The sequence below is a fragment of the Anguilla rostrata genome, chromosome 15 (genome assembly GCF_018555375.3).
Source record: "Anguilla rostrata isolate EN2019 chromosome 15, ASM1855537v3, whole genome shotgun sequence".
NCBI classification, from domain to species: domain Eukaryota; kingdom Metazoa; phylum Chordata; class Actinopteri; order Anguilliformes; family Anguillidae; genus Anguilla; species Anguilla rostrata.
Genome location: NC_057947.1, coordinates 32,974,673 through 33,001,718, shown reverse-complemented (window position 1 = coordinate 33,001,718; position 27,046 = coordinate 32,974,673). Strand labels below are relative to the sequence as shown.

At 43.9% G+C, this 27,046-nt stretch overlaps 2 protein-coding genes across 4 annotated transcripts in view; one reads left to right on the top strand and one right to left on the bottom strand.

Annotated features, from left to right (window-relative positions):
• LOC135240490 (transmembrane protein 163a) overlaps positions 1-11,476 on the bottom strand; it is a 55,402-nt gene extending 43,926 nt beyond the window's left edge. The window contains exons 1-2 of the mRNA XM_064310001.1: positions 10,733-11,476; positions 6,913-7,032 (exon numbers count right to left, since the gene is read on the bottom strand). Of these exons, the coding sequence (XP_064166071.1) occupies positions 6,913-7,032; positions 10,733-10,916 (304 nt within the window). The 5' untranslated portion in view covers positions 10,917-11,476. The remainder of the gene's footprint in view (positions 1-6,912; positions 7,033-10,732) is intronic.
• A 3,866-nt stretch (positions 11,477-15,342) lies between these two features.
• LOC135240654 (cyclin-T2-like) lies at positions 15,343-26,431 on the top strand. Of its 3 annotated transcripts, none has more exons than XM_064310442.1 (10): positions 15,343-15,559; positions 16,709-16,790; positions 16,914-17,042; positions 17,573-17,633; positions 18,323-18,385; positions 18,985-19,030; positions 22,146-22,309; positions 23,126-23,196; positions 23,733-24,801; positions 24,906-26,431. In XM_064310442.1, the coding sequence occupies exons 1-10, from the start codon at positions 15,402-15,404 to the stop codon at positions 24,953-24,955; spliced, it is 1,893 nt and encodes a 630-aa protein (XP_064166512.1). In that variant the 5' UTR covers positions 15,343-15,401; the 3' UTR covers positions 24,956-26,431. The 3 variants fall into 3 exon arrangements, 2 of the variants coding, with proteins under 2 accessions (XP_064166512.1, XP_064166511.1); XM_064310441.1 differs by having other exon boundaries at positions 24,903-26,431; XR_010325740.1 differs by lacking the exons at positions 23,126-23,196; positions 23,733-24,801; positions 24,906-26,431 and having other exon boundaries at positions 15,347-15,559; positions 18,985-19,357; positions 22,146-22,282.
• Positions 26,432-27,046: the final 615 nt, after the last annotated feature.

Here is a 27,046-nt window from a genome sequence, read left to right as displayed (position 1 = left end):
CCACCTTCTCCATCATACCCCTGTCAGGCTCGATTACAGCTATACTCCGTGGCCATTATCTCGAAGAATGGTAGAACATGCATTCAGTATATGAATGATTTAAATGCAAAGAAAAACCTGTGTTAGTGTACATTAACATGTCACAGGTTTCCATGTCCATTCGACTAATGTTAATGCCACTTGTGTATGCTCTGCACAGGCCATTAATGATGTACTGTATACAAATACATATCTGCAAGAATAGGCAATCAATCCCTCCAGTCAGAATTCAAGAGAGATAAGTCTACCATTAGGCTGTACGCTCTTAATATATCCATCCATTATCCATACCCACTTATCCTGAGCAGGGTCGCGGGAATGTGCTGGAGCCTATCCCAGCATGCACTGGGCGAGAGGCAGGAGTACACCCTCGACAGGCCGCCAATCTATTGCACACAAACCATTCACTCACACGCCCATACCCATGGGCCATTGAGAGTCTCAGAATTAGCCAACCTGCATGTCTTTCTGGGAGGAAACCAGAGCACCCGAAGGAAACCCACTCGGGGGGGAACATGCAAACACACAGAAAGGCCCAGGCTGGATTTGAACCCAGGACCTTCTTGCTGTGAGGCAACAGTGCTATCCACTGCACCACCGTGCCACCTACTCTTAATCTTAATCTTTCCTTAAGAATTCACTGCAGTGCGATGAGGTGGAGACGGAGACATTGGGTTTTTTAAAAATCGTGAGCCAAAGGTAAGTTTAGCAGTGAACCTTTGTTCTCCCGCTCCGTTCGGCTTGTCTCAGTGACGTTCTCGTGAAACCAGCAGCTGAAGCAGAGAGAACAGCAGAGAGGGCAACCAGCGGGCACTGCCCAGGCCCTTCCAGCGGGCACAGAAGGCGGGCATCGCGGGGGAGGCATTGGTGCCACGGAAGCAGAACATCTCCCGCCAACAGAGATGCCAACATCCTCGGTGGTTGTCAGCGTCCTCGGTGCCAACATCTGACTGCCAGTGAGTACAAGCTGTCGTGAGTAGGGCTGTTTGCCGGTGAGTAACGGATTACTGGAAGGGCTGTTTTTCAAACTTTATTTTTTTTTAAATATATATTTCCGCCTATGAACCAGAACCACAACCGCAATGCTGTTATAAACAACAGAGAGAAACAAAGCTTCTGACACATTTATAAGACACGTAAATATGCCCGTCCTCTGTAGGAAATAAAAAAAGAGACTGATACAACAGGATATTATACCCACGTGGCTGAGAAAGAACGAACTTTACAAAAGCACATAACCAATCCTGTGTGTGTCACTGTTGAGATGACAGTGATGAGGAATCCTCAATGGTGTTGTTGGGATGGGGTGTGGTACTTGTGGACGTGGAGGGGAGGTAGTTTTCATACATGCAAAATAAAGGTGTGCCAGTGCCTTTTACAGTCAAGGGTAAACTGAGACTTGCCCAGTCATAGTCCTGCAGCATGCCATTCACAGCTCACTTTGGACAAATGGAGTTATTGCTGAAAAAAAGAGCAAAAATGGCCAACAGAGTATTTGGCATCAGTCCAGAATCCAATGCCAGTGGTTGAGCCACTATTAAAAAATGATGCCACGTTGAAAGAAACCCTTCTAACACAAGTTTGAGCCACCTGACTCAAAATATAGCCCTAGGACTCCAGATTGAGTGGTGTGTGTGCCCTGCGATAGATTGGCGGCCTGTCCAGGGTGTATTCCTGCCTCTCACCCAAAATTAATGCTGGGATAGGCAGCAGCACCCCCTGCAACCCTGCCCAGGATAACTACTGTGTGTGTGTGTGTGTGTCTGTACTGTATGTGTATGTGCACACACTGAGCAAAGCACACTGACACATTCACACTGAGCAAAGCACACTGACACATTCACACTGAGCAAAGCACACTGACACATTCACACTGAGCAAAGCACACTGACACATTCACACTGAGCAAAGCACACTGACACATTCACACTGAGGAAAGCACACTGACACATTCACACTGAGGAAAGCACACTGACACATTCACACTGAGGAAAGAACACTGACACACTGGAAAAAGCAAACAGGACGGCTGCAAGTGAATGTCAACTCAATGACAAAGGACAGCGCTGCTCTTATTCATAAAAGCCTCTGTGCGGTTTGCGAGACCAGCAGGAGCACTCACTGCAGCTCCCTGGCCCTCCTCACTAATACTGCAGCTCCCCCTGTACGTCCCTGTGCACAGTATGCTGAGTCAGCACTGGCCCACACAACAGTGGTGGACGAGGCCATTCAGGAGATTCAGGTGTGTTTCCTTACCTTTGTCTACAAACTATACTCTGCGGCCCTTATGGAAATAGAATACACTACAATATATTCTAAATGTGTAAACACTTTTGTAAAAATATAATGATACATATATTACAGACACACATATATATATATACACACACACAGACGGGTGACCAATTAAAGAAAAAACCTGAATAAATGAGTGGAGATACAATTAACATCCTATCATGCTCTGTGGCATGTATAAAAATGCTGAGCAGGCACAGTTGACCTCGATTTTGGATCAAAATGGCAAGAGGAAAAGATCTAAGAGACGTTGAAAGAGGGTTCATTATTGGGGCACGGATGGTAGGAGCTTCAGTCACAAAGACTGCTCAACTAGCTAGTGTTTCAATAGGGTTACTAAAGTCACATCTGTACTTACATCTATGGGAAAGACATCACTGAATAGAGTCTGAAATTGTGGTTGAAAGTGCACATTCGATGACCGTGACACCTGTGCATTAGTGCAATATGTAAGGAAAAACAGAAGAGCAAATATTCCTCGGGTCACTGAGAATGTCAATGCAGGACGTGACCAGACGGCGTCAGCAAGAACAGTCCATCAACAACTACAGAGAGAGGGAAATTATAGTAGGGTTGCAGTGCATAAATCCCTCATTACAAAGTCAAATGCACATTTGAGAGTCCAGTGGTGCAAAAACCATCGGCACTGGTCTACACAGATGCGTTAAAAAGTGATAAGGTCAGATGAGTCATCCTTTAATTTCAATATATTGCAGCATATTACATTTCAGTAAGGTACTGTTAATTGTACAGCAAGTACATGAGTTAACGCGTATTCAAATCGAAGGGCCAGTGTACCTAATTCTTGTTCATTTCCCTTTGCTGCTTGATATATGCTGACAGAAATGCCTTGTGTACATAGCGGATTAATAATTAAGGACGGACAGAATGCCAGCCTGGCAGGATTCTGAGGGACGCAGCAGCGTCCGAACTCCTGGCTCTTCTATTTTTAAACAGCGATAAAATGTTCACAGCTCACCACCGGAGGCTAGGGAAGTTTGAGCAGCAGTTTAGAGGAACTCCTGGATGACTTTGGCTTCTCGAATGCGAGTGACGGCTGCCCCCCCACCCCCCCACCCCCAAACCCCCCCGCCCCGTGCAGGGTTCTAGCCCCTGAGCCACAGACAGAAAGGTGGGATTGCTAGTCTTCCTTCTCTTTAGCTTTATAGTCAAGCTTATTTGCGGAGGCTGTATGGTTTCCAGCAGGGTTGTTTGGTAACAGCAAATAGTGGAACACAGACGAAGCACTTAGGCCCATGTTTTAGGCCCACTTAGGCCCTGTTTGAGGATTTTCTCCCCACTGGGAGTTTTTTTTTTTTTTTACCTCATGTACCTGCTATTTGGGGGCTCAGGCCTGGTGTTTGCTCTGTTTGCTCTTTTTGCTCTGTCTCTTGCCTTGCTACTCTGTAAAGCGTCTTTGTGACAGTTCACTGTGAAAAGCGCTATACAAATAAAATTGAATTGAACTCAATGTTTGCTGTTTTTTTTCTAACAGACATTTTTTTTTGAAGGTATAAAAGCATATGTACATTAGCTAGGCATTTAAGTTTAAAAAAATGTATTTGTCAGACTGCATTAGCAAATCTACACCATGAACACTGAATTCAACTACTGTCTGTCAACTTTATTTTTAATCCCCCCCCCCCCCCAATTTACTCTTGGATGTCATAATATGCACCAGGGTTTAATAAAGGCAGGAAACTCATAAAAAGCTTATGATTTTATGTTGCAAAGAAATTAATCTTTCATTTGTCCCCCTGGCAACCTACAAAAGGCTTTCTGTTTTCTCTCCTATCTCCGAATGCTAAAACCTTGCTGAATGTGGAGCTATGTGTCTTTTGCACAGTACACACAAGAATGGGCAGAAACCTCCACTGAAGTACTGTACAGGGAAATGTGAGTGGCGCTATCGAATCCAAATTAATTTGTCATCGAGGACTGGTGAACAGCTTTCTCTGTGACACAGACACAGACCAACAAATTCATAGAACAGCTCACAGACTAAAGGCAGAACTCACAGAACAGCTCACAGACTAAAGGCAGACTCACATATCAACAGACACTGTAGGACACTGCTTCTTGCATTCCACAATTCTTGAAGATTCACCTTTGTTGCTCCAAGAAAGAGATGCACAGGACAACAAGTCTAGAAAAGATCTGTGGCCATTTGATGCACTGCTGTTGCACTGTTCAAGCACACCAATAGTGGAATGCTTTCTTCTTTCCTGGTTGTCTATGAAAGTGTCCTGTTGGCACTGATTGTCCAAAATAGCCAAGGGCTGTATTCAAGGAATTAATACCATGAGTCATGAAAGGAACGCTGTTGTGACAGACAGTAGGCATCTGCATATTTCCTGCATGTGAAATGTATCCACACTGCAGCCCCCCAGCCCGAGCCTAATTTCGATTTTCTGCAGTGCGCTCGCCTACCTCTCAGACTTAATATTTAGCATTCTGATCGTTTTGCCCATACTGTAGGTACACTTTTTTTTTTTTACCTAACACAAAACGTCTCTATGAGGGTTGCATTTCAAGTTAATGATCCTAAAAAAAAACATTTAAAAAAAATGAATTAAGTAATTTTCGAGGATCCACATCTTTATTATACACATGTCAGCAATATTTACCCTGCCTCCTGCTCCTGTAGGGGAACTACACTAACTGCACACTGTCCATTTGTAATTATTCCTGCTCTGGGCAGAGACGGGGAAGAGAGTGTGGAGGTGGGGAGCCCGGAGCCGAATATTAGATATCCCCCGAAGGTGTGACACGGATACTGTCCTGGGACTGAATACCGCTGCAGCCTGCCCGCTTAATGCAGTGAGCCACAGGATCCGGGCTTTCTGTGGCTTCACTTTCTACCAAACCAGCCTGGGCACTGCTGAGGTAGCTTGTCTGCAGCGGAGGGTGGGGGGTCGAGTGCCTGGGCCCCCCCGGGGATGGAGGCATCAGTGGTGGTAAAGCGCATAAAAGCAGCATACCATCATTACATAACAGTTACAGGAAACTGGAATATTCCGGTCCTTTTAAAACTGGCCAGATAGACTACAGCCTGATTGCCCCCATGTTTGCCCAGCCCCCCAACCCCCCCGCCCCCTCCCCCAACCCTCTCTCCTTCATTTCAGTAATTCGCAGAGAAGCTCTCCATGTGGCCTTCAGGGACTCCGATCCCCACATTGTTATGGACGAGAGCAATTGCTCTCTCTTAACGAAGGGGGAGAGATAAACAGCGTTGAGCCTGAACTTCAACATGAATCCAGGGATGAAGACAACTTACAGTATGCTACAGCATAAACAGCAGGTGCCTTTGAAGCATTGTGCATAGTATTAGACTCAGGGGGGGAAAAAGTGGGTTCTTTAGCTTGTCTTTATGGGGGAACCCTTTTTAGTTATTTATGGAATCCTCTATAGTAGGTATTAATAGTGTGAAAGCTCACAGATTGAACCATTTTGCCAGTCAAAGAACCCTTGAGCTAGATAGGGTTTATCTTTGGAAACACAGAGGAGCCTTTTGGAACCCTTTCTTCTGAGTGTAGAATACATTACAGGAATATTAAATTCATAGACAGGTAGCCTATTCCTTTTGGCTTATTTAAGCTGGCAGTTTTTCCCCCAGAAGAAGAAACAGAGGTTAAATAATTTCACACACAAATGAGGAAATATTCACTTCACCTCAGCTCAGTCAGCTCTGTGATCGTGTGCAATCAAGGCAAATTTCTATAGCTAGATTATACCACAGATTTTTCAGGCACTGATGGCAGTCTCAATTAAATCAGCTTGGATGCCAGAATGTTTTTTAAAAAAAATGTATTTCTCTTTTCCAGCACAAACCTAAGACAAGGGAGTAGAGGTCTGCGTACTGACCCGATCGAGCCAGACAGGACCCAAAGGTATGCTGCCATTTTGTCGAGTATCGGGCCTATTTTTAGCTCTGTTACCTCAGGTCAGATCGGGTAACAGCCTATAGACTTCTCTCGCGTAAGTGCTGCCAACCAGGAAGTTTACAAACAGTGGCGTCGCCACACTTCTGCCAGCTGTTGACAACGTTTGGCAACAAAAGATTCCAGTCTTTGGAGTGTACTATCATGCTCAACTAGCAAATTAAAACACCCATATTTGACAGCACACGAGTGAGAAATTTATTAAGGGCACGTTTAATAGAAGGAAAAATGTAACTAAAGCTAGCTGGCTAGCCTGCTCCTGCTCTGATCACTACAAACAGCGATATATGTATTAGTCACGTTCAACAGGACATTAACTGCACTTTTAAGGCAGCTAAGGCTGCCATCTCAGCACAACGTAAAACCCATACGAGTTCTGTCCAGATTTGCTTTGAAGGAACATAGATGGGTTACCAGGAAACTACATCAAAGCTACGAAGGATTTTGCTGCAGAATAAATATAACCAGGTCGCTAATTACCATCTTTTTTTTTTTTTTTGCAAACGGTGCAGGTTTTTTTTTTGCAGGAGCTTTTAAACATCCAGTATCCGGCCCCATTTCATCATCATCATCATCATCATCATTTCTGATTGGTTAGCAGACCAGCGGTTGGAAAGTCGCGGGCTACGGTACTCACTGAAAGCAGCCACGGCCAGGATGAGCGTCACCACGATGGAGATCCAGGATACCCACAATGCCTTCTTGCGGTAGCTCTGCGCCTCGTGGGGTTTCAGCCGCATGCTGCTCTCCAGCAAGCCTGGGAAAAATGACATCATCAAAAATGACATCATCAAAAATGACATCATCAAAAATGACATCATCAAAAATGACATCATACCACCCGGCCCATCACACAACGCTGGATAGGAAACGCAAGAAAAACGCCTAATACTAATTTTTCACACTTTTTAACTTCATTTCACAAGTCAATATATGTACAAAACATTGGAGGCAATTTCTCACATATTTCATATTCCCTCCGGTCCAGATCAGATTAACATCCATCCATCCATTATCTATACCCGCTTATCCTGGGCAGCGTCGCAGGGGGTGCTGGAGCCTATCCCAGGATGCATTGGGCACAAGGCAAGAATACACCCTGGACAGGCCGTCAATCTATCGCAGGGCACACTCAATTCACAATTCACTCACACACTCATACCTGTGGACAATTTAGGGTCTCCGGTTAGCGTACCTGCATGTCTTAGGACTGTGGGAGGAAACCCACGCGGACATGGGGAGAACATGCAAACTCCCATATTAACATGGATTGGTTAAATGTATAGGCCTTTAGTGGCACCTTCAGGAATGGCTCCATCACTCTCCCATGATCAAACTTTAGGTTATATGTACAGGATACACAGTTGTGTGTGTGTAGCAAATATTTAATCTATATAATGTCACAATACTGGAAGCTTATTTTCATTAGAATTCTGGGATATGCAGCTGAGTTTTTACTAGAACGATGTAGGCTACAAGAAATAAGAATGATGTGTGTGTGTGTGTGTGTGTGTCTGTGTCTGTGTCTGTACTGTGTGAGGGTGCGTACATGCGTGTGTGTGTATGTGTGTGTGTGTATGCATGTGTCTGTGTCTGTGTCTGTACTGTGTGAGGGTGCATACATGCGTGTGTGTGTGCGTGTGTCTGTGTCTGTACTGTGTGAGGGTGCGTACATGCGTGTGTGTGTCTGTGTCTGTGTCTGTACTGTGTGAGGGTGCATACATGCGCGTGTGTGTGTGCGTGTGTTTTTGTATGCGTGTGTGTGTGTGTGTGTGTGTGCGCACGTGCTCGTTTGGCTACGTGCCACAAAGTGCTGGACACTGGGAAGGAATGCAACTCTGGAAGAGAGATTAGGCAGAGAGGGTCACATGGCCCATGCTATGTATTGGTGGTATGCACCCTTGACGTCTGGCTTTAAAGCTGAGGGGTGCTTAGTTCCTACCATGTGACCCCATCTCTCTTCCTCTGACAATTACGAGAATGAGACGATACAGATATTAAGTATATGCATTTTAGCTAGAGATAACTTTCAGTATTCCTTCAAGTGTAACACAAAAAATGGGTTGAATCTAGAAGGCAGGTGCTAATTTGGTCACAACCAATCAGCGTGGCCCACATTTCACATGTGACTGTGTAATTTGTCGGCCGTCCAATACACAGCAAGCACGTGCTCATTAGGGTTTCCTGAAATCTCCCACCCACAGAAGAATGTTGAGTAGACGTACAACAGTTCCACAGGCTGCACCGACCGTTTCCAACAGAAGCTGAGGTTCCTCTGACCTTATAACGCTCCTCCTATATGTGACCCATGTGCAAACAAGCCCTGTAGTAACACTCATCATTTATTCACTGCACATAACTGATTGTGCAGGTTATTTCAGGTGACAAGCAATAAAAAAAAAACAGGAGGCCATTTTCTTTTGCAAAACACTAATTAGAGCAAACAGGGTTGAGAGCGTTTTCTATGAAACTGTAACCCAGGGATGAGTAACCCAGGGTATCAAGTCACTATCAACCGATCTGCAGAAGACATGAGCACAAATTCATTATCATATGAAATGAGTTTTTGAAATGAAATGAAATGAAATTTATCATCTTTGTAAATCAGCAAGTGATAGCTCTGACAACGAACAGAAGTCTCCAAAAGAGTCCACAAGAGCACCCATAAAAATAGTGTATATTTTCCATACTGTATGTCGCAATTATATATTTCTTTCAGATTTAAAAAAAACAACCTGCTTTACAAAATATTTTCTGGTAATATGATCATTTTAACCACATATTCATAATTTACTAAAAAGATGTGTGCCATAGAGCCATAATATAGGAAATCTTGTTTTAGATATTCTTTTCATTAATTGGGCGATAGTTACTGCATTATAGACCTGCTGTAGACTGAGCCCAATGCCTCACCTCCCCTCACTGCCAATGCACAAGCCGAATTACCCGCAATATTCAAATGACTCTGCAAAAACTGAGGAGCCTTTCATGTAGAGAGGGGGGGAGAGAGAGGAAGAACAGTATCCTGCAGACACCACTAAAATAACCAAGCCTAGATATTTATTCTTTCTAATCTCCTTCCTTTAGAGCGCCTTCCTTGCATCAACTTAGTTCTTCTGGTGGACGTCGTTAGTCTCTCCCTTGACGACAGCGCCTTCCCTGTATCTGTCCAGCGCATCACCAGACTATCAATCAGTCATATGTTCTATATGGTTATGCTAAATGAAAATGCAAACAGATCTGAGGGAAGATGTTCCAGTGCAGAGGGAAATGCAAACAGTGGAGAAGGCCTCTACAGTGTGTGCATCGCTGACGTAGATGCAGACAGGCCGGTATTACACATTTTTAGAAGTCTTTATGGTCGCACCCAATGGAAACTTTTACGCTAATAATCATATGAAGTTTCACGTTTCACAAAACTAATTTGTCTGAAGGATTATGAAATTAACTTGTGAGGAATTTTGAGAAGATTTAATTCACACACAGTTCATATAAGGAAGGGAAACACTGGATTGGATTGGAAATTTTATTTTTATTTTTTAATTAGCCATTAAAAGGCTGATTTCTCTTCTTTACTCATCGATCCATCGATGTAGCTTACTCAGTGTAACTATTTTTTTCTTCAATGATCTGAACCCATGACACTGTCATGAATCCAAACAATGGCTGTTGACCTCCCATCTCCCCCAGCAATAAAGATACTTCCATTTGCTTATGTTTTCAGCCTCCTGCTGTTCCAAAATGACCCGCAATCAGGAACAAACAATTCAAGATACTTAAAACATCACAATTAAGCATAGTGAATCCTTTAAATGGGTCGTTATATGATCTTTCTACCTGCCACAGAAAATACACGCACACACACACCTCAGAAAAGTAGGCTCAATACTAATACTATCTCAAAACTATCTGACAATGCCATGCAAGGCCACGCAGCAAGGCCACGCAGTCTCATCACCGCACATTGCTCGGCAGCAATAAACCTTACAGAGGCAATAAAGTCACAGATTTTGAGCTTTGTCTTCCTTATCCTCCATCACATAATATAGGCTACATAATTGAATTGCAATTATAATTTGTCTCTTTTTCAAACAAGGTCGACACTAGGCTAACGTTGCACAGATATGTGGATCTGACACATCAATGTCAAAAATCAAGATACATTAATTAAAACTGAATGATTATCAAATCATATCATAATTTGTAAGTATGAAAAGTACTGATAGTTACTAGTTCGTTAAAATAATTCAAGCTTACTTTTGCATCCACGTAGCCGCGAAATTGTGTTAATAAGCTGTTCTACTTTCTGTGTATGCATTATAGATTTCATACACAGCTGAATAATTAAACACACTTCGCAGACGCCATAAATACATTCCAAGGTCCCGCTGCGTATCCATTATCAACCTAAGACTGTCATAAATTACATACAAAATAAGGGAACGAAATTATTTTACCTTGACCCTCTACGCTGTCGCTTATTTTCATCTCTTGGTCCCGGTCCATGTTGAAGGGGTCTCCCAAATTCGCCCTTTTGGGTGGCTGCTGTTCCGGAGGAGCGCACTGTCCGTTCTGAGTAGCGGGCTCCACAATTGTGGGGTCAGGCACTGGGCAGGGGTCTGGTGTCGAGGAGTCGGTCATCGCTTTTTGTTTCAGTTAAAATAAAGCACTCGAATTATGTCACACCGGAGCGAGAACTCCAGTCCTCCGGCGCGCTGATGCCGCCGGCGTTGAGTTGCTCAGTGCGAAGTGGGCAAACAGATAAGATATCGAGACTCTCCTCTGCATCAACAAAACCCCCCCTCTCTCTCCGACACGGACTCGCTAACTAGAGAGCAGCGACTACAGCAGACAGTCTCTAATTAAAAATATCCACGTTCTTTAACTGGACTCCTGCTCCGAGGTTGTCCAGAATTCGTGCACATACCACTGTCAAGCGCCCGAGCAGAAAATCACTGGCGAGACTTCTGGCGAGCGGCAGTTTCTCCGAAAGCGATTGTTTTCGGTAGGATGCGCTGCGCATCTCGCGCAGGTGAACAAGCGACTTATCTTTTGGCAGCCCGCGAGTGATCCCGTGGCAACCCAACTCCTCGCCGTCATAAATGGGCTACTGATATATTTGCTCTGTGGTTTAATCTAAAAGTTTTGGTTGTTTAACGTGAGTTAAGCATCGCAGTGTTGTTTAATTGGGATAAACATTGTTTTTGTTTTGGGTCCTATTTATTTCCATGTATAGCCTAGACCAGGGGTGCTCAATACGTCGATCGCGATCTACCAGTCGATCGCAAAGGTAGTATTGGTAGATCGCATGAGTACCATGGTGGTTGAACGTGACACTTCCCAGTTGTCTTTAGGCAACAACAAAACAAATGTGCATAATTTTTTTATTCTTCAGTCATTTCAATGTACTTTAAAACGTATTTTTCTAAGCCTAAATTTCCCACTATAAAAATTCACCCGAACCGTCTGGACGTGGTAATGAGAACTGTCAGTTAGCTATGATTGACAGACCGTGCCCCGTTACCATAGCTACCCCCATGCTACGCTCTCTTTGGGAGACTGAATTTTCACAAGCTAGCTAGCTTAGTAGTATATCAAGTATCGATAGATAGCTAAGGTAAGGACGTTGACTTATATCCAATTATAATTTTTGCTATCTAGCTAGCCAAGTTAAGATAAAAGCACAACTATAACGTCCTCATAAAAGCAAACTAGCAAGCTAACGTTATCGATAACATTGCCTTATGAAAGCAAACCTCCTAGCTAGCTAACGTTAGCTAGCTAGCTAAATGAATATCTGATATTCTGATAACCAGAAATAATCTAAAGGCACTCTAATTTAAGTGAACCTAACGTTAGTCAAATATTTGCATTGTCTGAACAGCAGGACGGTGTGTCCTGTCAGATTTCTTTACGTAGCGTGGAAATGGGAGTGGTTACTGTATTCGTGACGCAGCAAAATGACAACTTTCTCAACCGGTTGAAAATAGGACGATGAATTTAAAACGCATATTTCCCCAAAAATACAGAACGGACATATTTAATACTTTGCTCATTGTGTTTCTTCAATGCCTCTTGTGCAAATAGCACATAAAACCGAGAAAGTGTGAAAATCACCATGGTACTCCTTTAAAAAAAATAGACGTCAGCCTATCATCCATCCCGTCACTTGATTGATATAGGGCAGCCAGTTAGATGACATCTGAATTTTTCTGACACTTAGGTCACTGCGCATGTGCAAACAACGGCGAAGTGCAGCAAAACTAACAAGCTAGTCAGTCCAAGTACCGTTCCACCATGACTGATGAACATTTGGAAGTGTGCTTGAGGCTGGCTGTCAGCAGCTACTGTCTGGACTATGTATCCCTGGCTGATTCAATTCAGTGCAAGTCATCAGACTAAACTCAAATAATGACAAAAAAATGTACATAGTTAATTATGTTGTGTTGTGCAATATTGGCTCATGCGGTTATGCAAGGTACATCAACATACATTGTACATATAAAGAATCCTCAATATATTTGTAAATAAATATATGTTTTGCATTTTTGTAGTGGGTAGATCATTTTGACTTGGTCATTTTATAAGTAGCTCGCATGCTGAAAAAGTGTGAGCAGCCCTGGCCTAGACGATTTAACTGAAATGGTCAATGTTGATTGATAGTCTGTCAAACCCAATGCAGCACGTGCAATGCCGCTAGTTAGACTATAGTAGTAGCTATCCATGTCACGTGCTGTTTTTCCTTGCGCTAGGGTCTTTCGGTGGATAAGCTATTTAACAAGTAGGCCTACGTTTAAATTGTGTTTACATTAGACAGATTAAACTTCCTACACTAATGTTACGTCACCTGTCGGAATGAAATTAAAATATCGTCTGAACGCACACAGTACAATGTTCAGTGTTAATCTTTAGTGTTGCTTCCTAAAGTTATCCTGAGTTAACCTGTCGTTTCGGGTTTACAGCAAAAACAAATTTTAAACTAGGAACTCAATTTGGTTAAATCAACAGTTACTCTTTCAAAGGTGAGCTTTGTTGACTGACAGATTAGAATTGTTTGACAATGACTTTCCCTTAATCGCATTCAGTTCGGTCGTGCATAATATTTTAAAGGCATGTGATGACTACGTTAACATAGGCTACAAAAGAAGCATCGTTTATTCAGTAAGATTAATAGGGCTGTATAATAATCATTCTTGGTTATCTTGTTAATTATGCACTTACTTTCCATACTAAGTTTTCAAGCGTTCATTTCTTAGTTTTTTATAGCTGTTGCTACTGTTGCTGTATTTTTTTTTACAGATGCATATCTTAATATTAAATGTTTGAACCCTGCCATTTGACACCTCGAATGCAGTCCTTACTGTAAGTACTGTGAACGCTTACTTTTTTGACACCTGAAGCATATTAAGTTCAATTACCACATGATGACACAGGGGGGCGACAAATGAGCGCCACGAAGAGTTATTTCAAACAGAACTCAGTTTATGTCGTATATTTATAGGAATATACGACATACAGTATAACCCTGCGGGTAATTTTATGAATATCACGTTGAAGGCCTTCATTGATTTTTTTAATTCCAGATCAGATATGCGATACAAAACATTTTACCTGGGTCAGCAGGGGAGGGGGGGTAGAGGAGGTTTTCTGAGGGATTTACAATGATAATTAAGAATTCTTTGAATGCTGCTTTTTATGTGCTTACAGTGCGAAAAGAGCATTTCAACAGAACTGCATATTTCAGAAGTGTACACATAACATTCAAATTCCAGTTCACTTGTCTGCAAAATTCTACATACACAGCTTAAGTTCAAACACAGTTTTCATGGTGTCACCCGTTTTCACCTGGTACGCGTTTGACTGCGAATGATAAACTCTTATTGCCAAATCAGTTCTGTACACACCCAAAGAGACAATTTGGGACAATGTCAGTTTTCACCACGCCACACTCATTCAGGAGTAGATTAAAAATCAAGTTTCAAAATAACTGACAAATTGTTTTTGAAGGCAATGTTTGGTTTTGTACATGATATATGCAGGATATGTTTTGCAGCATCAAAATATCATTCTGAGAATTGTTTTGACTGATTTGACAACCTGAGACATCGAGTGTCATCCAAAAAATGTGTATTAACCACTGCAAAACATCGTAGTACACAAAGACTATATTGTATTTCTTCTGCTATTTTTCCTTTAGTTATAATCATTCCAAGTGGTTAAAAAAAAAGAAACCTTGAAATAAAAAAAGCTCTCTGCTGCTGCCAGGTGGACATCTGAAAATGCAGCACTAGAAATATGTTGCTGCAGAAATGCTGTTACATTACAAAATGCCCAATATGTGCCCACCCCTGCATTATGTTCAGGACATATGGCCTCAATCGCCAATAACAGACTCCAAGAGCAATCCAAAAGGCAAGAATCAAAACTAGATGCTGAAACCACTCTCTCAATAGCTTGGGTCCCGGGGCCAAGTACTAATAGTGTACCGTTGTTGTTAACAATGTGACAAAATTTGATTACACTGTTCTGAAACATGACAGCACGAAAAGAATTGCAATTAGAGCATAGGTCACAATGATATTGCAATGCAGTTATTTCACAATCGGAATGGTGTAATGTACACAAAAATGGCACTCACCCAAAAATTAAAGAGGTGCAGACTGACGGAACATAAATAATAGAAAATAAGAAAGTCGAACTCTCAGATTGCTGAGTTTATTAAAGGATTTTTTCCCCCAAAACGTTGGTTTAATAAACACAGCAAGCAGGAATCTGAGTGTTTTACTTTCTTGTTTTCCACAATATCATGGTAGCCATGATAACGACAAAAAAAAATTTTTTTTAACTGCCGGTATGGTTAGAAAAAGAAAAGGGTATTTCACCTAATATGCACCTGTAAATTGTTTGGTTCTCATATCCAACATGAATAATCGTAAGATAGTGTGTTTCAATAAAGAAAAAGGTAACTTCTTCAATTCTCTTTAAGTAGGCTATGTGGATACTACACTTCCCATGAGCCTTTTGTTTACTCTCGGTTCTGTGTATGTGACGTAGTAGTTTCCGGCGCTGTCTTTGGCGTGCTTGCGTGTGTCCGTTCTCGGCGCCCTGTGCTAGTGCTGGAGCGCAATGGCGGCGTGCCGGGGATCCTCTTCAAAATGGTTTTTCACCCGGGATCAGCTTGAAACCACGCCGTCCCGCCGCTGTGGAGTCGAGCCGGACAGGGAGCTGTCATATAGACAGCAGGCGGCTAACCTCATTCAAGATATGGGCCAGAGACTCAACGTGTATCCTTTCTGAAAGTGAAACCAACAGGATTTCTGAACGGAAGAGCCGCTTGTGGTAGTGATGGCTAGTTATGCCGTAGCGCTTTGGAAGGCCCCTCGCTTTAAATTACTTGCTAACGATTGTTGATGGCGCAACAAATAGCCTTTACGTATGCGTCTCCTGTTAACTGCATAACTGAACTGAATAGTTTATTTCCTAAAACATTAACTCCATACAGGTTGGTTATATAGCAGTGTAAATCTGGTAGCTTGCTAACTACCAAGCTAACGTTGCTATTGGCTAGTTATAATTATAAAGGATGCTGCCACAAATGCCGGACTGTGTGACTTATCTTATAGCTACTATGTTGCTGGTGAGCACACAAGTACCACTACACTAGCTAGTTACTGTTTTATGCCATTTGTGTTAAGGTATGTCAGTAAGCATAGTCTTCGTTTTATTTAGCTAGCAGAAGTGAAACCTGTAGTTCTGTGTCAGTGGGTTCAAGACGGTAGCTAACTAACGTTATCTAGGCTAATTCTAACTAACAGTCTTTCCAGCCTCGAACACTTTTTATTGGTATGGTGGCTAAGTGAAATATCATTAACTTTAATAAATACTATCGTGTCTAGACTATATGTTTTATTCAGTTGATAAAATTGATCTGGCTTTTGTTTAACTGAAACAGGTCATTACTACATCCCCCAATAATTGGTGAAGATCTGATTAGGTAGCTAATCCGATGAAAATTATCTTGCGAGTGAAGTTAGTTGCCTAGATTGCTAATGAAACATTAATGAGGATAAAATCACTGAAATATGAGGATTTGTTAAGAAAACCTATAAACAATAACAACATATTTGTCCCGGGTATCAAATTCAGATGATAAATGTCCCCCACTGTCAAACACAGACCGTGAGAGCAAAAGGCCGAATACTCTTGCACCTGGCAAGCTACGCGGTTTCAGATGCGATTAATTTGGTTTCCTGTCTCAAAGCGAATTGTATTCCTCCGTGCAAAGTATCTTGGTAAGCATTCAGCAACACAGCGAGCCATGAAAGCTGATTTCACAAAGCGATATTTCTGTCACTTATGTTTATACACTGATGGCAAGAAATGGACAAACAATCAAATGAAGCCTGGCAATTTTCCTTAATCCTTGTCTTCAGCTCCCAACTTACAATTAACACTGCAATTGTTTACATGCATAGATTTTATATGTATCATTCTTTCACCAAATTCCACAGAAATGTAAGTACAAAATTTTTTTTTTCAAGCTCTTGTGGGGAGAAGTTAGAAAATTGACGACGCCTCACGTCGTTCTGTCATGACAGCCTTTGAGAAATATCGAATGTTTTTTCTTTTGTTTCGCAGATCATTTCTCCGACCACCTTGTTCTTGGCTGCGAAGGTCGAGGAGCAGCCTCGGAAACTTGAACACGTAATTAAAGTGGCACACGCCTGCCTAAACCCTCAAGAAACCCCGCTAGATACAAAGAGTAATGTAAGTCTGGGTACTGCTGGTATTGTACTTTTTCCCCTCCCCTTATACGGTCTTATACGCTCGTTATGAGAACGATGGTGTCCTACGTGGTATCTTGCCATGGAGGTGTTTCTGCATTGTACTCGAACCTGAACTTAATTCTGCCCCGCTCGTCCTCCGACTAGTCCCTGGACTGAGGCAAGGGAGTGTGCCCACGTGCTCTTATTGAGCCCTGCATATTCATAACGTCCAACAATGCGTCCTTGGTTAAAACAAAGCGTTTTTTTGGCAGCATTACCATAATGGGTCAATGGGTTGTAAATATTACTACGATGTTCCAGGCTTTCTGGGAACAGTATTTTTTTTCCCTTGTTGCCTTGGGAACGAGACGCCTGTTTTCTGTGCCGTTAGTATTATTGTGGACGAAACGCAGAGACGCTCCCCGCCAGCACCCTCACAGCAGCTTGAAACGGGGGTGCTGTATGGATTAGGGCTGGAAAGTGTGGAGGCGCAATACAAACGTAATGTATTGATTGTCTGTTGAACCTCAGGCATACCTCCAGCAAGCCCAAGAGCTGGTGATACTTGAAACCATAGTGCTGCAGACATTAGGTGAGTAAAGGCTTGCAGTTGAGACAGAGCTGCTTGAGCGACAGCAAACTGTACGTCAATAATGTATGAGGTTGCAGCTGTGCTATATACAGACCTCCTGTCAGTGTGCCCCACCCCACTGCCCATTTCATTTCTCAGAGCTGTGCTTTTTGTTTGTTTGTTTGTTTTCTCCACCCCATATCTTGAGCTTTATCGAGTGTTACGTTCTACTTGCCTAAGAAAAAAATGCATCCATAAATGTTGTTGGATGGTTACAAATCTCCCAACACAGCCGGTCACCTCTTCATGATTTTATCTGTGGATTTTGCTTAACTGGTGGCTGTGTCTGTCTGGAGTTTCAGTGAGTTTGAATTCTAAGAGTGCTCATTCTCACAATTGGAGTTTTTTTTTATTTTCTGGAATGTTAGTGGTTGTAATGTGCCCTCAAATCACTTATAAGGAATCTTTCTTACAAACAAACAAAGTCCGATGTTCACCAAGTGAGCCATAACAAAATGACATGTATTCGAATTCCTGTGCAGAAGTAGTTGGTTATATACAGTACTAAATGGCCAGACATGCCACAGTGTTAGTATTCAGATGTGTACGATCTACTGTCACGTTAAAGTGGGCAAATTCTCTTCACAAATGTTTGCATGTTTGTCCTGAAATAACGGCGGCCTAACGGTGCGATGTGTATTTTATTTCAGGGTTTGAAATAACAATTGAGCATCCGCATACTGATGTTGTGAAATGTTCCCAGCTAGTGCGAGGTACAGCCTTCCCCTCCTCCCTGTTGTGCTGTCCGTTTTGCCCCTGTTGCGCTGGGAAGAGAGCAGCGAGGTCTGCTAACTGTGATGTCACACGTGACAGTGTCTCAGCAGGCCAGTGTAATGATTAGACTTGCGAGGCAGAGGTTGCCAGTGCAAATCTCAGGTGGGGCACAGCCTTTGTAACCTTTAAGTACTCAAGTTAATTGCTTGAGGGTGCCTCCATATATTAGGTTAGGGCTGTCAATTAGACCAAAAAAAAAATTAAATTTGAATATTACATTTCAAGAAACAACAGTGATTTGAATATTTCTTGCAAAATTTCCCATGAAAATGTCACAATTGCATCATCATGCAGTGGCACGAAATAAGAAAAGTGTTACTAAGCGTCCATGTACGTATGCAAGTTACTGATCTTGTTTTGACGGCCCTAGTATACAGGTACTCCAGCATTAGAAATGGCTCTTAAGCGTAAAGTTTGCCTTGTAATGTATACGGTTGCAATGGGTAAGGGTGTTATATTAGCTGATATATTAAAATAATAAAAATGGTCGGCCTGCTCAGTGGTGAAGTAACGCTTCCCGTTCTCTCTTCTCTTGCAGCGAGCAAGGATTTGGCACAGACTTCCTATTTCATGGCTACCAACAGGTTGTTATCCTGACCCTCTTTGTTGCACTGATAGCACACTATAGCTTCCTTTACTGCAGGGTCCCCTTCCCGTGCCCAGCGCCCTCCCTGCGCCGGTGTGTCCGCTGCGGCGCCCCCTGGTGGGCGCGCTCGGGCCCGGCTGCAGCGCGGTGTACTGTACGAGGGTCTGCGTTGGCAGCGAGGGGTTGAGTGCGCATTGTGAAGTGTAGTGGTGCTTTTCCGCTGACCGTTCGCTCGGTAACGAGTGCGTATGTCTAAAGATGCAAACGGTAGCCCGAGTGGCATCTAAAGAGTAGCTACAGAGATGTAAACTTAGAAGGCCTCTTGGTAAGTACAAAGATTTTTTTGTTGTTGTTGTCGTTTTTTTTTTTTAATTACTTGAAATATAGCTTTTTTTTAAAACTGCTTTAAATTTTTCTGTTATGATAAAAATGTTACATTTAAAATCCGTTGTTTTTGTAATTCACGTTTTCTGTAATATTAATATATTTTAGGTATGCAAGAATGTGATATCGGTGCTTAAGCAGTATTTTTAATTGATATTAAAACCCATTAAGGACCTGGCACCTATATTTCATTTGAAGAGATTTGTCTCAAAAGCATTCTTGCAAATTCAGTCCAAATTGTTTGGAGGAGTCAGTTTCTCCTCTTAACTGAGTGAAGCTTTAGATACTCTTCGTGTCGTTGAATTGAATTCCAGTGAATATGCTTACGGTTGCAAGCATTGTTGTCAGGGTCGAGTCGGTTCTCTGAAAAACATTTGACTCTAATCTCTCTTTGGTACTTTTCATGTAAACGATAGACTTTCAGTAACCTCACAAGATTTACATTTGTTTGGCGCACTAATAAAAGTACATGTCTGATCCTTAAAGGGTTTGTTTATTGTTTTTTGTCCGCGTCTGTGACTATGTTCTGAAGAGTCTTGTAGATGTTGTGGCAGATCTCAGCAGGAAAGCACAATGTCTGGACATGGTGCTGAAAATCCTTCATTGTCGCCTGACGCACAGGTGCACAAACACACAGGTGCACAAACAAGACTGATTTTGATCCTGACTCGTAGAACATAATTCATGACAACTAGAGGCACATTTTGACTGTTTACTTTTATACTAGGATATTTTTGCCACCCATGTTAAGCAGAAAATAAACAAATCATATAAAATATCAGTGAACTGCTAATCGGCCTATTGCTATAACAAACTATTGGCTGGTACCAGTGCCATTTCTTGTTTTTTTGAGTTAATTTGCTGGCTGAAGTACTTAGAAGTTACCTAATTGTTGGTTACAGTAGAGAGTTTGTGGCAAGCTGTTGGTAAGTTAATGCTACAATCACACATTCTGATAGGGTGGATCATAAATGTCAAATGTATTTTACCAGCTTCGGGATTAGCCAAGAATGTTGATGCCAATTCTCCTAGCAGTTTCCATGGCAATTTTCCATTGTTTTGCCAAATTGGAATACTGAAGTTCAATACGGAGTTCAGCCAATTTAAAATCGGTGGAGACCACTTTTTAAATTTCTATAGTTTGAAAAGAGTATAAGTCGTATATCTGAACAAAACAGACAAAGTCAGTCCTCAGTAGTAGAAATCGTATGTATGACTTGTACACCTTGTGTCACCTTGTTGACCAGTGTTAAAAGGCCCAAATGACATGAACCATAGCAGAATGGTCGGGCACAGTACATGCATCTCAAAATTCAGACTTATTTAAAGTCTTGCCAGTGCACGCAAAGGGTAATTAACGGAATAAGCATGCCAAATGTAAAACAACTTTATCTCAAGGCCATGGTGCAAATGAAGAAAATGCAGTTTTCCCTTGTACTTTACAGAGACCACTGAGAAGAGTGTAAATTGTAATTGTTCATTAAAAGACAGAAGGCCACTTAAAAAAAATCAAGGTGTTCTACCTAAAATGACTTTATATCTTACAAAGAAAATATTTACTAGCCATTTGTTTCCAGAACTCTGCTTGAATTGAATTTCGACCTGACTGTAGTATGTACTCATGCTCTTCAGAATAAAATCATACCACCTGCAAGGTGCAGTGGTCTGGGCTTCTGTGTAAGCCCGTTTGAGAAACTCAAGTTTACTTGCATGTCACATTTCACAGAACATTTTTCACCGAGTGCTTCCCAGCAGACCCTGGCCTATAACCCCCCCCCCCCCCCCAAAAAAAGCCAGTCCAGCACTGAAGTGGCAGAACGTAAAAAAAGCTCCATGAACCCCACGGGGGGGATCTTGTTCTCTGTATGGCTCAGGGTGCAGGTTTACCGTGAACCACATGATCAGGGCATTATGGGTAGAGTTTGAGTTGCTAAACCCTTGCGTACGGAGACGTGCTCCCGTTTCTGAGAGGGATAAGGATAAATGGTGATACTGAGGTGCTTTCTGGTGCAGTGTCCAGACATTGTGCTTCACTGTGTGGCCCGAGGTTACCATCCAGTGTCCCGATCGGCCTTTCAGCTTAGAAAAACCTTAAATTTTGCATAATCGTTACATTGACCCCTAGCGATCCCAGTATCATGAAAGATTTGTTTAGAAAACAATTTCAGTTATCTGAAAGGATGAAATTTGTAAATATAAAATTAGAAACTACTATTTATTACATTAAAATACACTTTGGTGAGGACTCCCCATTTTGGGAACCCTTCATAGAGTTCCTCCCTGGATATAGTGAAATGGTGGCAGAGAGCTTCGGATTTATTAATAGATGTTTAGCCTCTGTTGACTGTGTCTGTTGACTCAGCATGTTCCAAAATGAGTCCGACCTGTATACTCCACCTTATCACTATATAATATTGGTATAAATATGTATTAAAATGTTTTAAGCGGTAGAAAACCTTTCCCCTTTGTAGTGCAGTACCTGGATGGTAACCACATGGTCCCTGTTATTATTGTAATGTGTATGAAATGTGTATGTTTGCAAGTTAATCATTGTTCTCCTTGCAGCATTGCTACCTAAAACAAGTAGTTTAGCACTTGAGCATTTTTAATGTGGTAGAACAGGAGCACACTGTTAAATTTTGGAAGTGTTCTCTCCTTGGGCCCTCGAGGGTTAATGGTGGTCCCTCTCCTCTCTCCTCTCATCCAAACCCCCCCCAACCCAACCACAGCCTGCACCTGACCACCTTCTGCCTGCAGCACAAGCCCACGGTCATCGCCTGCGTGTGCATTCACCTGGCCTGCAAGTGGTCCAACTGGGAGATCCCCGTCTCCACGGACGCAAAGCACTGGTGGGAGTACGTGGACCCGTCCGTCACGCTCACGCTGCTGGACGGTGAGTTGCCCCACCCCCCCCCCCCGGGTTCCTGCTCTGCCCCCCACCCTGCCCCCGCTCCCTGGCCCGGGGCCGTTTCCACCACCGCAGTGCGCTGCGTTCGTTTAGCGAACCCTCCTCTCCAGAACAGGGCGGCAGTGTAGTGTAACGGGTAAGAAAACTGGTCTAGTAACCTAAAAAAGGCCACCGGTTCGATTCCCGGATACAACACTGCCATTGTCCATTGTACCCTTGAACAACTGACTTCAGATTGGATTAACAACTAGCATTCCAGGCTAAAGGATTCCTTGTATATATTTCAGATGTTGTAATTCATTATTTTATTGTAGCATTTAATTTACTGTGATTGTTGTACCCGGGAGTGAAGTATAAGGCAGAATTGTATTTGGCACAAATAGGGTTGGGTTATGCTGAAGAGAATTGTTTAGCTGATGAATATGATTATGGTAGTATGTGTGGCCCTGTAAATGCAGAAGCTCATTGGCTAAATTTGCTGTAGATTTCCTTTCGCTATATTAACTTAAATTATTTCCCTGTGAAGCTGTTGAGGCATTCCTGTGTTAGTAAGTTCCATGCTGTGTTTATAGCATTTCAGATCACCCCAACGGTCCCTAGAGTTTGTGTTCATATACTTTGATTGCTGTGTAGTTCCCTCTTTCTTCCACTAGGGGGAACTTGAGCCCGAGGGACTCCACAAATCTAGAACCACTAAACAGATGTAGATTTCCCTGCTGTGTTCTTGCATGGTTTGCACATGCGTTTGAAATCGAGCAGCATTGGTCTGAATGGCCTTCCCTCTCTTCCCCTTGCGTTCAGAACTGACCCATGAGTTCCTGCAGATTCTGGAGAAGACGCCCAGCAGGTTGAAAAGAATACGGAACTGGAGGGTAAGGAGTGGACTTCCGCTTCAAAGGTGTTTGGCCCTCAAAAGGGGGGGGAGAGTAAAATCATTGATCTGTGTTTCAAGCGTGAACAAGCTCATCTTTCTGCTCTAAAGTTAATGAGGATTGTTCATATTTTTGATAAAACTTTTTAAAAAAATTTTAATATTCACCAACATGGCTCTATGTTTTATATGCAAGATGGTTTTCGACCGGCTTTTCGACCGGGGCGACATAGCTCAGGAGGTAAGACCGATTGTCTGGCAGTCGGAGGGTTGCCGACCCCGCCCTGGGCATGTCGAAGTGTCCTTGAGCAAGACACCAAACCCCCAACTGCTAACTGCTCTGGCGAATGAGAGGCATCAATTGTAAAGCGCTTTGGATAAAAGCGCTATATAAATGCAGTCCATTTACCATTTTAGCTGTTGAGTGAAGATGCGCGTATGTTTCTGTGCTGAGCATCAGGGAAGTGTGTGCTAGGTTGTGTCTGAAAGCCCAGCGTCTCACGACGGCCATTTTGTAACTCCGTCTCTCTGTTTCAGGCCACGCAGGCGGCCAAGAAGCCCAAAGGGGACGGGCAGGGGCCGGACAGCCTGTACCCCGGCCCCTCCCTCATGGAGGGCTATTCCACGGTGGACGGCCTTCCCGGCGTCTTGGCCGGCGCGGAGTTCCCCAAGGGGGACTCCTCGTCCTTCCCCGTGGCCCTGTCGCTGGACAGCCTGGGCACCATGCAGGGCATCCCTTACACCTTCACGGCCCCCAGCGACTGGCCCCTGGAGGCCCCCGGCGCCCACGCCCTCCCCCACCCCCACCGCGCGGACAAGTGCGCCGACCTCCCCCCCGCCAAGCAGGACCACCACAAGCACCCCCCGCCCGTCCCGCACCCCGCCCAGAAACTGTCGCTGGACAAGTACCGGGAGAAGCAGGCGAGCGAGCTGGCGGCGCAGAGACGCCGGCAGGACCCGGGCCTGGAGGCGGAGCCCAGGGACCCGTACCCGCCCCCGGCCCTCGCTGACCCCGCCCCCCACCACCACAGGAAGCCCCACGCCCACCCCCACCTTCAGCAGGCGCCCGGGTGCAGCTCCACCCCCACCGCCTCGCCCCACAAGGTGAAGGTGCCCCTGCAGGGGGGCGAGCGGTGGGACAGGGCCAGCGCCCTCAAGCTGCGCATCCCCGTCCAATCAGGCGACGGGGGCGGGGCCGGCAGGGAGGAGCTGAAGATGAAGGTGAAGGTGTCCGCGTCCGAGCGCCACAGCTCCTCGGACGAGGGCGGGGCCAAGAGCAGACATTCCAGCCCCCTGGTGGCGGGCAAGGAGAGGCACAGGGAGCACTCTGCCCACCGGCACCAAAAACACGGCCACGCCCACCCGCACCAGCACAGCGGGAACGGGAGGGGGGGCCCCGAGGGGCCCCTGGCCCCCGCGGCCGTGGCCCTCAGGAGCCCGGTAGGTTGTATCGGCGAGGGTGCGGGGCCGGGCGGCGGCGGCGGCGGCTCCTCTTCCTCCTCCTCCTCCTCCTCCTCCCGGAAGAGGACGCACCCCGACGCCAGTCACAACCACCACCACCATCACCACCACCACTCCAAATCGAGCAGAAGCGCCCGAAGCGCAGGTACAGTGCCTCTCGTCGTTCCTCTGCACAGCAGTGTGTGTCCTCTGGCGGCTCTGATCTTAACCCCCCCCCCCCTCTCCCCCCCTCCCCCTGTCACACAGCAGGTGGGGGGCGGACCTCTCGGCAGGAGGCCGGTGGAGAGCCACGCCCCTGAGAGGACCAGCGGCGAGCAGGCGGACTACAGAGACGCGTTTGACGCGCTCGATTCGCTCCTGAGCGCCCACGGGAATGCGCTCGCAGGCCCGGCAACAACGGGTGCCTAGCAACACAAAAAACAGACGGGGGGGCGGGGGGGGAGAGATAACCGTAGGTCATAAAAAAAAAAGCGAAACCACCGAACCAACAAAAAAACAAAATGGCCGCTCGTTTTTTCCCCGTCGATCCATAATTGCTGCTTCGTTCTTCCTCTCTGGGGTAGGGGAGGGGGAAAAGTGTACATGTGTTAAACTCCACACAAAGAGTAGTATTATAAATACTGTAAAGGCATGAAAGGTGCAATTTAGTTTCTTCTTTTTTTTTGGTTTTTGTTTTGTTTCTTCTTTTAAAATGGAAAAAACAATAATTTAAACAGTGTTTTGTGAAGTCTGTGAACTTCCCGCAGGACAGCGGCCGCTTCCAGTCCGCTGCAGTGCCGCGCGCTGTCGAGCGCACGGGTCTAACTGCAGCCGCGAAAATGCATTTTTAGTTGCGTAGTTTGAGTTTTTTTTTTTGTTCACTTTTTTTTTAAGTATATATAACTTTATACTGTGTGTATTATTTGCATGTTTCAATCACAAAGGGAGAAAACAGGAGACTGACAACTGTTTACAGAAAAGTGGAGAAAAATGTACATACATTTTTGTATGTTTCAAAAAAGCTATACTATAAATACTCAGGTTTGGAGCTGCTTGTAAGTATAACAGAATTTTATATATATATATCTCTATATATAAAAAAGACTATTGTCACATGATGTGAGATTCCGTTAGTGATTGGTCGGCAGCATTCCAGCAGTGTGCTTTGAGCCTGCAGTCGCTATGGCTGCCAGGACGGCTTGCAGGGCCCGTTTGTTTTTCGGGCAATCCAGACTCTACCAAACGATCACTTGGCTTGGCTCGAGGTCGTGCAATTTGTACCTCCCGAGACCTTGAGCCGAATGCCAAAGGCTGTGCCTCAATTTCAGATTTGGACAGTTGTAGGACTATGAAGTTTACATAATCTTTGTGAAGTGCATTAAAAAAAAAAAAAAAAAAAATCTTTCTTGGCTTGATGCAGTAGCCTAGATTCAAGAGCTGTAAATCAATAATGATAACATAGCATTGTCTTTGAGCAAATGGCTAAAAATGTGTGTTTTCAAAGTAAATGGGGGGGGGGGGGGGAGAACCATTTTGCGCCATACATTGTAGGCCAGTTTCCTACATGATGCAATGTTTTAATTCCTAATGCAGATTATTGTTATAGACGGATTAGTCCTCAGTTTCTGTGTGCAGAGTTTGAAATTAAGCCAAGAATGTACGTTCCTAATAACGGTAGTGATTTTACTCCTCGATGCAAGTTTACTATAGTTCAAAAAAACGAAAATGTGCAAATCTTGACATCCACACCTTTAAAATTCTATGAATAAATCTTAAGGTTTTAACTTACCTTAAAATCGTGTCTTGTCTTTAATCCATTCTGTGCAGTCTCCACTTGAACGTTGAATGTTTGACACGCACACAAGTGCAGTCTGTTCTAGGACGCGCGTGCATTTTTCCTGTTTCTAGGATGTACATCAAATTGGACAGCACATAATCCATGAAAACCATGTGCGCATTGCGTGGGAAAAGCCCTGAAATTATGGCCCTGAAATTAATAATGAATTTTATTATAAGATGGGCTGCAATTCACGCCACAGACCCAGTCTGAGCGGGCGGGTGGCGAGGGGGCAAACCAGAAGGACTGGAAAACAGCAATGAGCTGCACCAAAATTGCAGCCCGCTTCTCTGATGCAGCGACCCTCCTCCCCCTGTGGGAATTTCCCACTTTGGCGCACAGCGAGTCAGGGAATTACCGAACTGCTCAGGCTCGCCAAAATCCACGACAAAATTACCATTTTGCCAGTGCGACGGCTCGCAACACGGCATGGAAAATGGAGCCCATCAAGTGAACAAATACTCAACCGTTCTACTGTTACTTCTTGAAGTTGTGTGAAAATGATTTCACATTTTCACCTATTGTTGATATTTCCTATTCATCTGTGCAGTGCCGGTCACATAAAATTACATTT

Coding starts and splice junctions, on each gene's coding strand:
- LOC135240654 (XM_064310441.1), top strand. CDS start 15,402: ATGGCGGCGTGCCGGGGATCCTCTTCAAAATGGTTTTTCACCCGGGAT. Junction 19,031..22,145: donor TATTTCATGGCTACCAACAG/GTTGTTATCCTG, acceptor ACCCAACCACAG/CCTGCACCTGACCACCTTCT. Junction 22,310..23,125: donor CACGCTCACGCTGCTGGACG/GTGAGTTGCCCC, acceptor CCTTGCGTTCAG/AACTGACCCATGAGTTCCTG.